Source organism: Hyperolius riggenbachi, chromosome 12 (assembly GCF_040937935.1).
Source record: "Hyperolius riggenbachi isolate aHypRig1 chromosome 12, aHypRig1.pri, whole genome shotgun sequence".
Classification (NCBI taxonomy): Eukaryota; Metazoa; Chordata; class Amphibia; order Anura; family Hyperoliidae; genus Hyperolius; species Hyperolius riggenbachi.
In genome coordinates, this window is record NC_090657.1 from 60,016,898 (window position 1) to 60,029,519 (window position 12,622).

Here is a 12,622-nt window from a genome sequence, read left to right on the forward strand (position 1 = left end):
ACGGGCTGGCAGGCTGATCACGGAGCTCCACTCCATGTCTCTGCAGAGAATGATCGCGCATGCTAATCTTGGCCACCCAGGACTTGATGTCAATCAACGTTAGGCGGTCCTGGGGGAGCTACTCTGCGGCCGCCAATTGGCGTTAGGTGGTCGCAGAGCAATACCAGTTGCCTGGCTAGCCTGCTGATCCTCTGCCTCTAATGCTTTTAGTCATAGACCCTGAACAAGCATGCAGCAAATCAGGCGTTTCTGACATTATTGTCAGCTCTGACAAGATTAGCTGAATGCTTGTTTCTGGTGTTATTCAGACACCACTGCAGCCAAATAGACCAGCAGGGCTGGCAGGCAACTGGTATTGTGTAAAAGGAAATATATATGGCTGCCTCCCTTTCCCTCTCAGTTCAGGAGTCCTTTAAATAAATGGACAGCATGTGTTAACTGTGACCGTGCTGCCTATGCGTAGTCACTAGTATCCTGTAAGGGCTGTGAAATCTCCTGAGGGGGCATTTAGGCAGAAAAAGCACTTGTTTGATTCGCACCGCCACACCCATCAGTGAAGTCAATGGCCCTCACAGGAAATAGGAAATGTTATGAGTTCCATTTGTGTGTTTTGTTTCGCCATGGTTAAAAAAAAAAATCAGACAACTGTCTGCTTTTTTTTTATATGCATCGCGCACATTTCCAATCACAATTTCACCACATTTTTCCTATGGTTGACTGTCAGCAATGTACATGTGGAGGATCCGTCTCCTCTTCCCTCTTTAGATTTTCATCTACCGGTAAATAACATCCACTTGTTATCGTAAGCTCCTTGGGCAGAGGGAAAAGCCTGAGGTGCCTCTATCTCTCCACACTCAGACTGGCCTACCCAAATACTGTAGGTAGGTGGAGCAATAGGAAGCCCTCAAGGTTGGTGGTGGTGGGGGGGGGGGGGGGGCTTAATCAGACACTATCAGTGAGTAGATCCAAAGAAATTGTGGGAACGGGCACACAGGCCACGTGTACAGGTTCTAAAAATGTGGGCTATTTTCTCTTATGCAATGCAGTGTTGCTTGCAAATTTTCACCAAAGTCTTTTTCCCATCGAAAATTATATTTTCAATTACGAGAACATATTCGCGAAAATACATTGCATTTTTTCCGCAAAATGGTCAAAGAAAACAACTTTTTCTTTCCGATGCAAATATTTGAAAAAAACACACGTTTTTTTACCCCCCAAAAAATTTAAAAAATCGTTTATTTTAGCGTGAAAAATCAAACTTATTACAAAATGATTTTTGATTACACCTTCGACACTCAAAAAGTTTAATTTTACCTTATTTAAAAAAAAATCAATGTGAAAAAAAATATCGGTATTTTCTCTCAAGTAGATTGGAAATGGTCTATTAACATGTATTTTCACTCCTGTTGATCACATTCTACAATCCTTTGTTTCTTCTGTTTTTCAGATTCCCAACCCTGCTCGGATGAAGAAGGCTGTTCTGAAGTATTCCTGCCCACAGATAGCGATTATGATTCCAGCGATGCTCTAAGTCCTCGCGAGTTAGATTTGGTGTACTCCTCTTCCAATGACATCTCCCAGCAAGTCATGTCGGGCCTGAGTGGAAGTGCCCCAGATGTTCTACAAGTCCACGATATGAAGCCTTCTCTGAGCTTGAAGGAAGAATGTAGTGCCTTGGATCCCGGCACGGAGTACTGCACTAGATACATGGACAACCTTTCTGTAGTAGGGTTTTCCTCAAAAAGCATGGACAAGTCCTCAAACTCAAAGCACCACTTGAGCCTTCTTGGCAAGAAGAGGTCCGCAAAGCATCAGCACTGCAACTATTTTACTCGGCATCACCGCTGGCTGCGAGTGCATAGTGAATCCCAGTCTCTGTCCCTTTCAGAAGGTGTTTACACCCAGCACATGTCTCAAGCTGTGGACCTACCTGAAGAACCTACCTCTGGGGAACAAGTGACGATACCAGTGGATCCGCCTCGAAGCCCTTACTTACCTCATGCTTCAAGCTTACCAGAAGACAGCAAATCAAAGATTAATGTCCGAAGAATCTACGTTGAGCCTTACAAACAAATTCTGTCTGAAGAGGAGATGAAAACATGGACTATGAGTATGGATGGTTCTCGGTCACCGTCCAAGGAACCCACCTTGCAAATTATTGCTGCACCAGACACGGACTCTGACGAGAAGAGCAATGTGCAGCTATCAGAAGTATTTAGTAGCACGCTATAGTGAAGTGGGATCCAGTGTGCTAAAATTAGGACTTTTTTTTCAATTCCGAGACCTTCTCTGCATCTTACAGGTTCATCTCATCTTGCTGCTGTTCAAAAAGGCACCTTTGTTGGTACTGTTGTGTTTGTGTGTTTTCGAAGTTGCTGTGTAGAGATTTTTTTTTTGTAATGGTTTGTTTGCACATTGAGCGATGGTTGTGAAACACTTGACTAGTCCTCAGAATGTAATTTTTCTAACCTATTGAAATACTTCCAAAATGCCCAGCTGTAATCTTTAAGCAATTTAAAGCGTATGTAAATATTCCAAATCTAATAGGCCTCTCATCCACCAGTGAAGGCAGACTGTTAAATGAAGAAAAAAATGCAGCACAAATCTCTCACGCAGAAAGTCCTGACATTCTTTGCAACCCAAAATGAAAGTTATAATTTAAGAAGGCAGGGGGAAGTAATGGAGTGTGATGTAAGCAGAGGTGCACGGAGCAATCATGGGAGCATGGCCATAGGTTGACATAAGCTTAGATTGCAGCACAAAGTTCAGTGTTGTACAGGATGCCCCCCCCCCCCCAAAAAAAAATTATGGACAATAGCTACAAAAAATAATTTTAAAAGCCAAGACCTGAGGCGCGAATCCACTTTTGTAGTAAACAGGTTGAATTAATGTCATATTGGTCAATTTGCAATTAAAAATTATTAAAAATGTTCTTCTAATTTACAGTTTACTTTACTACAGTCATGGGATGTTTTGACTGTACTGTACACTGCATGTACAGAATGCCTTTTGGCACTAATGGCCCAATCTTGCCCAGGACACTATCTGCATGGAGTTTGGATGCTCTCTCCCTGTTTGCATGGTCTGCCTCTGAGCAAGTCTGTGTCCCCCTACGAAAATATACCGATAATGGGCCTTCAACTAAGGTAGAGACATTATTAAACTGTTCCTATGGTAGGGAATAGATTGTGATCACCTCTGGGCTACAGTCGATGACATGACTGTATACTCTAATAATAATAATGTTCTTCTCCTTGCAATAACACTACAGAGAATAGGTAGCAAAATCGTAATGGCCCCAACCATTTTTTTTACAGTGGACACTAATGATACAATTAGCTAAACTATTGTTTATGAATGAACAATCAGAAATGATTGTTTGGGACCACTAATGGACTAAAATACCCTAACCAATCCAATCAGATTGATGGGACCAATCTGAAAATTGGATCAATTTAATCGATCTGATCTTATCGGATAGGTTAGGAGATCTCGGACTCAACTGACTGTATGTTTGTACCAAGGGGTTGGCATGAGACCCTATCAACCCCCCCCCCCCCCCCCCCAAAAAAAAAACCCCAAATATAAATATATTCAGCTTGAAAATGGACCAAATGCCAATGTGGCAAGATTTGATTGCTTTTAAACTGCATACATTTGCATTATCCTGCATCAACGTGGAGTTATTTTCATCTCATTGACCATCCCTGGTCTCCAAAACTCCAAATATTCTCTAAGAATCTGAATCATTTTTCGTGAAATCTTTGCAAATTATAGAACTGACCTGGCAAAGGATTTTTCGAAAATTCAATTTTCATTTTTATTAACTAAATGGAAAGTGGAGTTTCACTTGAAGATGACCAGCTTTGCTTTATGCTGAGCTATATTTTGGAAATAACTTTAACTAACTTACCCTATTACACAGGATTACCGTTGGGGATGGTCGGAAATGCCAATTTCAGAAGTGGCGGAAAATCCGATTTCTGCAAATGCCAACTACAACATTTGCATATTCCCGATGCCAGAGTCCTTATTTTTGTCATTTTTTTGTATTCTCTGTTTGGTCCAATACCAGAATTTTGCTGTGGTAATTGGAATACCACGGACATTTCTGACCAATCACAAGGCTCAGGAATACTTGGTAGTATCCGAGTCTTGTTAGTGGTCTAAAATTACAGCGGTAATCTGATTTTGTGGGAAAATTCTGCATTCTCTGATTGGTCCAATGCTCCCGAGTTTGGTGATTGGGCTAAAATTACCAAGTTTCAGTAAATCATATTTCTAGGAAAATCCGATTTGTGATTCCCAATTGGAAATGCGGAAATTTAAATTCCATGGAATCCGAATGAGATATTGTGCATAGGGCTTGATTCGTCAAGCTGCGCTTAATGAGAGGAGTGCGAGCTCAGCGCACGCTATGGGGCCATAGTGCAGCTTAGCATGTGCTGGTAACTTATGTAACTTATGTGCGCTCCTTGTAACGGCCACTCCATTCATCCCCCGTGGGTCCAATGGCTTTAATGGATGTGATCCTGGTGCTTTGATTGGCCCAATTGGCTGCCTGTGACTGGCAGCCTATTGGGCCAATCAAAGTACAGGCATCAAGTTCTAAAAAGCCACTGGGCCTCAGGGTGGGTTCAGTGGAGTGGCCGTTAATTACAAGGAGCACACATTTACCAGCGCACGCTAAGCTGCACTACTGCAGCATAGCATGCGCTGCGCTCGCGTTCCTCTCATTAAGCTGTGCTGCGCTCGCGCTCCTCTCATTAAGCTGTGCTGCGCTCGCGCTCCTCTCATTAAGCTGTGCTGCGCTCGCGTTCCTCTCATTAAGCTGTGTTGCGCTTGCGCTCCTCTCCTCTCATTAAGCTGTGCTGAGCTCGCGTTCCTCTCATTAAGCTGTGCTGCGCTCGCGTTCCTCTCATTAAGCTGTGTTGCACTTGCGCTCCTGTCCTGTCATTAAGCTGTGCTGAGCTCGCGCTCCTCTCATTAAGCTGCGATGCGCTCGCGTTCCTCTCATTAAGCTGCGATGCGCTCGCGTTCCTCTCATTAAGCTGTGTTGCGCTTGTGCTCCTCTCATTAAGCTGTGTTGCGCTTGTGCTCCTCTCATTAAGCTGTGCTGCGCTCGCGCTCCTCTCATTAAGCTGTGCTGAGCTCGCGCTCCTCTCATTAAGCTGTGCTGAGCTCGCGCTCCTCTCATTAAGTTGCGCTGCACTGAGCTCGCGCTCCTCTCATTAAGTTGTGCTGCACTGAGCTCACGCTCCTCTGGTTAGGCAGCTTGATGAATCAAGCTCATAATCTTTGAGTTGAACTGCAAAATAACCTAATACAAAAATATCATCTATAACCCTCTACCAGCCATGTGTACACGACTTAAACCGCTACTTAGAGGACAAGATGAGTTATTTATTACCAGGAGGTTTGCCACATGCACTTTATCTTTATTTAGGTTCATTGTTCTACAGGCAGAGCTCATGGGATATACACTTCTGATTATACCTCACTTACCCTTCATTTATTTAAAATAATCTTCTCTATAGGTCGAGATTAATTTTATTTGGCGGACCTATTTCATAATGAGACGGTTTCTAATTTGAGATAAGGGTCTCGGCACCGCCAGGATAAACTAATTAGTCTGCAGAACGCAAAAAAATTGATGTTGTAGAATTAATTATGGGTAAAGATTTAACACAGTACAGGGTTTATATTTATTCTCCATTGGTTATCAATTAGTCTCATTTTATGTAACAGATGATTGTATTGTAAGTAAAGGGAATGTGTGGTTTTTTTTGGATCTTTATATGTTGGATCTATCGGCACATTGTTTAACTAGTAAAGATAATATAATTTAGTTGTGGTTATATAATGTATATACAACAGAGTCCCCAGTATCCGGCACCAGCGAGATTTGCTTGATGCCAGATACACGTGCTTGCCGATTGCTTGACCAACCGGCCTAAATAACACAAACTCCACCCTCCCGAAATAATTATTTAGCCTCCAGCGATGTCTAGCAGCCTTCCCATACCTCCTCGTGGGCTTTCCAGCTCCCCCCCTCCCCCGTGAACTCAGGTGACATGCTGCCTTTTGTACACGGAGGGATGCTGGAAGCCACTAGGAGCTGCAAGCAGGGCTGGTTCTGTCATGAAGCAAGGTTAAACACTTGCAACAGGTGCAGAGATTACAGGGGCAGCATGTTTGACTGCATGCTGTTTATTGTAAACACAGTACAGAGTAGGAGGAGAAGCGTGAGGAGGGGTGAAGCAGGAGAGCAGCAGTGTTTCATTTGAATTAAATGAATCAGAGTAAATTGTCGGGTGCTATGCGATCATTCCAAATCGGGAAGGGGGGCGCATCCTCACAAGTTTGCCTCAGGCAGCAAAATGTCTAGGACCAGTCCTGCCCACAAGGAGGTACAGTACGTTGTTGGGGGCGCAGTACATATCCTACAGCCTGCCAGCACCCGCAAAAAGCCCCCACGAAAAAGTTGAGACGTCCAGTTTCCTGAATTCTGGATAACAGTCTGCTGTAATGTAAAAGCTAGTTGTGATCAATAGGGCATAATTCCTGACAAAGCAGGAGCTAGTGCAGAATTATTTTTAACCAGCAAGGAACCAATTACGGTAATACTAGAAACGAGTTGTGCATCAACCACATTAGTAATGCCAGATTGTTTTCTACCTCTAAAACTTGCCAGTCAAGTCAGTTAAAAAATTGATACAATATTTAAAAAACTTGAAAGTAAAAGTAAAGATTTTTTTTCAGTATTAAACATTTAAATTATATTAAAGGGACTGCTTCTTCCCTTTAACTCTTCACAATTATTTACATTAAAAAGGGAAAATATTTTTCTTACATTGATAAAATTATGTATTTTTATTATTCCTAATTAAGAGATGTACCATGTTTATTTTTTATTTAGTTATCTATTTCATCAAATATTTATTTATATTTTTATATATTTATTTATAGAATATTGATCATAAATATTTAATCTTATTGTTAAGAATAAAGCTTATATGGATGACATTACTTGGAAACCTATAGGTATGAAGAGATATTAATATATTATATCAAATATATAATAATTTAAACATTTTAAATGCAAGTAAATTTTTTTTATAAATATACCGTACATAAAATTATTGGTGGGAGCTGGATAGTGTACTGGTTAAGGGGACATGGGAGACCACGGTTGCAATCCTGGCTAGGGTCATTACCTATTCAGTAACTTCAGTACTTTTCTCCTATGTTGCTGTCACTTATAGTAAGTAGTAGAAATCTGACATTACCGACAGATTTTGGACTAGCCCATCTTCTCATAGGGGGATTCTCAGGGTTTTCTTTATTTTAAAAAGCACGTAATAAATGGCAGTTGCTCCGTCCAACTGCCAAAATAGTGTACGGTGAGCAGGGAGGCTGGCCAGCATCTTTGTATTAATCATTTTCAGGGAATGTCTTTATAAAGAATAACGGCCATGCTGAGAATCCCCGGCAGGGGCTCAGGGCAGAGCGAGTGGAGCTCTGACATTGCCAATTAGCAGGTATAAGTTCGTAGTGCTCGCTATGCTACTCTGATAATGCATGTTAACTCTGATAAGACATGACGACTCTGATAAGGCGTGTTAACCACGATAAGGCGTGTTAACTCTGATAAGGCATGTTAACTCTGATAAGGCGCGTTAACTCCGATAAGATGCTATTTGTTATAGTGATTCAACCTCTATATGTCACATCGCAGCGAAAACATGCAACAGATATAGGGCTTGATTCACAATGCGGTGCTAACCTAGTTAGCACGTCTAAAGTCTTTAGACATGCTAACCAGGGTGCTAAGTAGGTTAGCACCGGATTTCTCAATCAGATTGCGCGCTAAGTACCGCGCGCAAAGTCCTATGTGCGCGCTAAGTCCCATAGGCTTTAATGGGCACTTCGCGTGGAGCGCCCTGCGCTGTGTGCAGTGCGCGTGTAAAGTTTTCCTCGCATAAAGTTTTGCGCGCGAAAAGCTTGTTTAGACGTGCTAAGGGGGTTTTCACAGGTGTGCTAACAGTTAGCACCGCTTTGTGAATCAAGCCCATAGTGGGAAAGTAGCCTTAGCTAAGTGCAACTAAGGTTCCTTCAAGTCTTAAACTCATCCTACACTCTCCCTAGGGCAGAACGCACTGTGCTGCACGGAGTAAGAAAGCAGACCTGTATGGGGTTTGTTCATATACTGTATCCTGAAACAGCCATGAAAGATCATTTTCAGCCTCAAAAATGATTATAATCATTTTATAAATCAAAAATGTTATAAAGGCTTACTTCTCAGGAAGTATTGTTTGCCCCCTCCATTGCTTCTTTTCTCTGTAATGATTCGGTGTTCCGAAATCCGTCTGTGGAGAGAGTACCTCTCTAATATCGCAGCCCTTTGATTAGACACGCCTATAAAACAATAAATATAAAAACAGGTCAGGACTATTTGGGGGAGAAAAAAAAGCTTAAAGAGACACTGAAGTGGAAAAAAAATGATATAGTGAATTGGTTGTGTACTATGAATACTTACTAGAAGATTAGCAGCAAAGAAAATATTCTCATATTTTTATTTTCAGGTATATAGTGTGTTTTCTAACATTGCATCATTCTATAATATGTGCAGATTACACAACACTCTGCATTCAAAATTATTATTTCAGAGCAGTCTGTGAACTAATGACCTCTCCTCTGGCAGATAAAAAGAAAACTGTTCACTTACAGTTGAGATAATAAAAGTCAGAAGACAGCCCTCTCCACGACTTTGAAAATCGTAGAGCTTAATGGCTTTTTTGCATAGAGATAACTACTGGAGTTTCTTAACTCTTCCTGTACTGGAAACAATTACACTGATGTATCTGATCTGAATGTTTAATTTCTTAGCTGTGCTACACATACAAATCATAATATCATAATTTTTTTTTCGCTTCAGTGTCTCTTTAAGTCTTTTTGAAATCACTATTTCAACAGAAGCCGCCATAGAAAAAGACAGCCACATAGTTACATAGTTAGTTTGGTTAAATAAAGACATCCGTACATCAAGTTCAAACAGAAAAAAACAACAACAACAAAAAAACACCATCTTGAACACATCCCAGTTGATCCAGGGGAAGACGAAACACCTTACAAGGCCTAGGCTAATTAGCCTTAAAAGGGAAAAATTCCTTCCCGACTCCAGATCCTAATAATTATAGCCGTGGATGCCCTTCAATGCAAGGAAAGCATACAAGCCCTCTTTCAATGCAGATATAGAGTTTGCCATAACTACTTCCACATTAGGGGCTTGCAGTCTATAACTAAACAAAGGTCTGCTAAGACAATTCAACTAAATGATAGGAGAAACACTCATTCCTAGCAGGTGAGACTTCCCTGGATGAGCAGATTTAGGATTGGCCTAAATGTCTAATTGTGAAAGGCTAAAAATAAATGGCTGTGCCAAGGAGCAAAGCCAGGTCTTTAGCAGGAAATCTAATGACTGAAAGGTGGAGGAAATCTTTACATTTATTTTGAAGGATCACCTTAAATTATCATGTACTACGAAGAAATATATATTTGTCACGGGGTCCTTGTGATAATGTTTACTATGCTAGAGGGTACTTGGTGAGTACAGGGTTTTAAAAGGGGTACATACCAATAAAATGTTGAGAAACACTGCTCTAGAGTAGACCATGGAGTTGGTTTGGCCACACATGTTATAGGTGTGGGGGATCATGACCCCTGGCACATGGGCATTCAAGTTACTGAGGCACCAAGGAAAGATTGGGGAAAAATTCAATCACAGATTTGCTGGGGGGGGCTAGACGATTTGTAGTTACAGACCTGATACTTTATACCCTGAAGAAGTTAGTAACGCCTGCAAAACGCGCTGCTGCCTTCCATTGCAACCCACCACATTTCCCGATCACGACTTCTACATGTTCCATTTACAGCTCTAAGTCCCGTTTCCCTCAGTTGTTATACCTTTCAAACATTTTATTTTCATGGGCATCTGGTTACAATGATTGAACCAAACCATTGCCTCTTCTATTAACTATAGTACCAGTTCACTTCTGACCTTTAAAACAAGATTTACATTAAGTCACATTCACACACTTACTTGTATTTACTTAGCATAGAAAAAAAAGAAAAGGAAAAGTACTGTAGATTCCTTCAAAACCTGAAGCTTAGAAAGAAGACCCCCGCCCCCCCTTTAAAAATCAATGACAGCCATTTCCACGCCTAGGCAGGGAGCGCTGCTGTCATTTGCCATCTTTGACAGGATTTTATTTATCCAGTCTCCTCATCCTGGTGATCCCTTTTGAAGTCCCTCATTCCAGCCATGGCGGAGTCAGCCTCTGTTTGTTTTCTTAACCCTACAAGCAGATCTGAATGCCTCTCATCCTTGGAGAGACACACAAGCCTGACTCCACTGAGTATCACATGTAGCAGCAATGCAAAGACAATATTTACTAACCCCCAACACTTCCCCTCCTCCTCCTCCTCCTCAGTATATATAAGCGGGCAGCAGCCAACTGACACCATCCTTCAAGAAGGGCTTAACTCTTGCTACAAGCAGCTTAACACTTCTGTTATGGGTTTATGACGCCTGAACATGGCGCTGTCCAGCTCCAGCCTTGAGGGTCTCCTCCGAGCACAATGGAGGGTTTTGCTTTTTTAAGACAATGAAGTTTTAATGTAAATTAATGTATGTCTAGCGCTATTTTTTTATTATTATTATTAAGCACAGATAAAATACTACAAATATAGTTTCAACTTTTAAAGAGGAACTTTATTTCAGGATTAAACTTCATCCCATGATCCCAATTAGTAGCGGATACTCTCTTTCCCACCAGAAATCGGTTCCTTTTACATTCCAATCATAGGCCCATATGCCATTCCCTCTTTCTCGTGAGTTTTCTCCTAAATTAGATTTTCAAACTAGTCAATAAAATGTCTTTTAGACCACCAGCAAGCAAGAACATTTGCAAAATAATATAAATAGCACCTTTTAACCTACTTTTTGGTACTTTTTTAATTGAAAAGTACTGAAAAGTTATTTTAAATAGAAGATGAAAAAGTATCTCCTAGTAGAAAACGCAGGAGAAAAAGTGAATTGCATATGGGCCATAATGTCTAAGAAAAAAAAAAAGAAAAAAATTAAATGTCACTTGAGGCAGCTGTCATACTTATCGCTGCGATTTCTGGACGCTATTTCTGTTTTTGTTTTTTTCATTATTTGCAATTCTGCGCTTTGTGATTTTTCAATTCCACATGTCGCTTTGTTTGTGCGTTTTTAGGAATGCAAAGTGCACACCAATTAAGTTAAATTACATAAGATTTTATGTTATTAACTTCAAATTTGCATGTGAATGTTTGTATACCAAATGCAAATTTTCTGTGTTCAAATTGACTTACATTAAATACGCAAATCACATGTCCGTTGTGAAAAAAAAGCAAATACGTCAACAGAATTCTCATCCAAAAATTCACACATCATTGCAAGTAATGCAATGCCAATGTTATTATTATTTAGTATTTTATATAGCGCAGCAGTAGTAATAGAGTACATAATCGTATCACTGACTATCCCACAGAGGAGCTCACAATTAAATCTTTACCACGGCCCTAGACTAATGTCCTACCATATTATTATTATGTATTTATATAGCACTGACATCTTCTGCAGCACTTTACAGAGTACATAGTCATGTCACTGACTGTTGTCTGAAGAGCTTACAATCTAATTCCTACCATAGGGCAAATTTAAGGGCATGTCTGTTTTGGGGACGTGGAAGGAATCCCACGCAGACACGGGGAAAACATACAAACTCCATGCAAATAGTAACCTGGGCTAGGATACGAACCACTGACTTGCCTTAGATGTGCGGTGAATGTGAATTCACAAAAAGGCAAATATCACATGAATTCTCTGAAAGTGGCCCTGAAATACCAGTATGTTTTTCAGCTGTATGAGAAATGGTGGAGGCAAGCCAGAGTACACACACCTCACGGTGATATTGTCCCTGCTACCTGCTGCTAGACATGAGTGTGAAGCCCACTTCCTGTGCCACAGAGGAGTACAAAGTTTACAAAACTGAACCATACCCCAGGTCATGTGACCTCAACAAGGCAACAAAGCCAATGCTCTCAGTCTAAGTGTTTCACAACCTTGCTAGTTTGCGTATCGAAAAATACAAAACTTCAGCTAAAGACAAGGTTTATGGAAATATGTTTTTCGTGTATTTATAAAGCGATAGCTGTTTAATTATTTATTGGGTAAAGTCCACTGTAGCTTTTAATCTTATGACTGCACCTGTACACTTGGCACACGCATGCAGTTGCAGGACGATTGCATATGTAGCATGTGCGGGTGTTCAGAAATCTCTATATGTGCAAGGCGCAGGACTGTTATGTATCTCGGTGCAATCCTCAGCTCCTGGTGCGCAAGTGCGTTCCAACGGTATCAGATACGCTCAACCTACCGGCTGGTGAACTGTTCAATTACATTCACAAAGGCTCATTTGACGAAGCAGAAGAGATAGAATGGGAAGTACAGTAATGCAAAGCAACCAATTATAATCCATCGCTCACTAATCTGATTTTAGTAAAGAAAGGTTTTGCTCCAGATTACTACACT

General features: G+C 40.9%; 1 protein-coding gene and 1 long non-coding RNA gene across 8 annotated transcripts in view; one reads left to right on the plus strand and one right to left on the minus strand.

Annotated features, from left to right (window-relative positions):
• Nucleotides 1-2,294, plus strand: part of ANKFN1 (ankyrin repeat and fibronectin type III domain containing 1) — a 964,382-nt gene extending 962,088 nt beyond the window's left edge. Inside the window, exon 22 of the mRNA XM_068263418.1 lies at nucleotides 1,448-2,294. Coding sequence (XP_068119519.1) covers nucleotides 1,448-2,232 — 785 coding nt within the window. The 3' untranslated portion in view covers nucleotides 2,233-2,294. The remainder of the gene's footprint in view (nucleotides 1-1,447) is intronic.
• The window catches only part of LOC137541874 (uncharacterized), a 601,362-nt gene that overhangs the window by 233,674 nt on the left and 355,066 nt on the right, over nucleotides 1-12,622 (minus strand). For all 7 annotated transcript variants that reach the window (XR_011025298.1, XR_011025300.1, XR_011025294.1 and 4 more), the window contains one exon: nucleotides 8,299-8,418. This is a non-coding gene — a long non-coding RNA (uncharacterized lncRNA). The remainder of the gene's footprint in view (nucleotides 1-8,298; nucleotides 8,419-12,622) is intronic.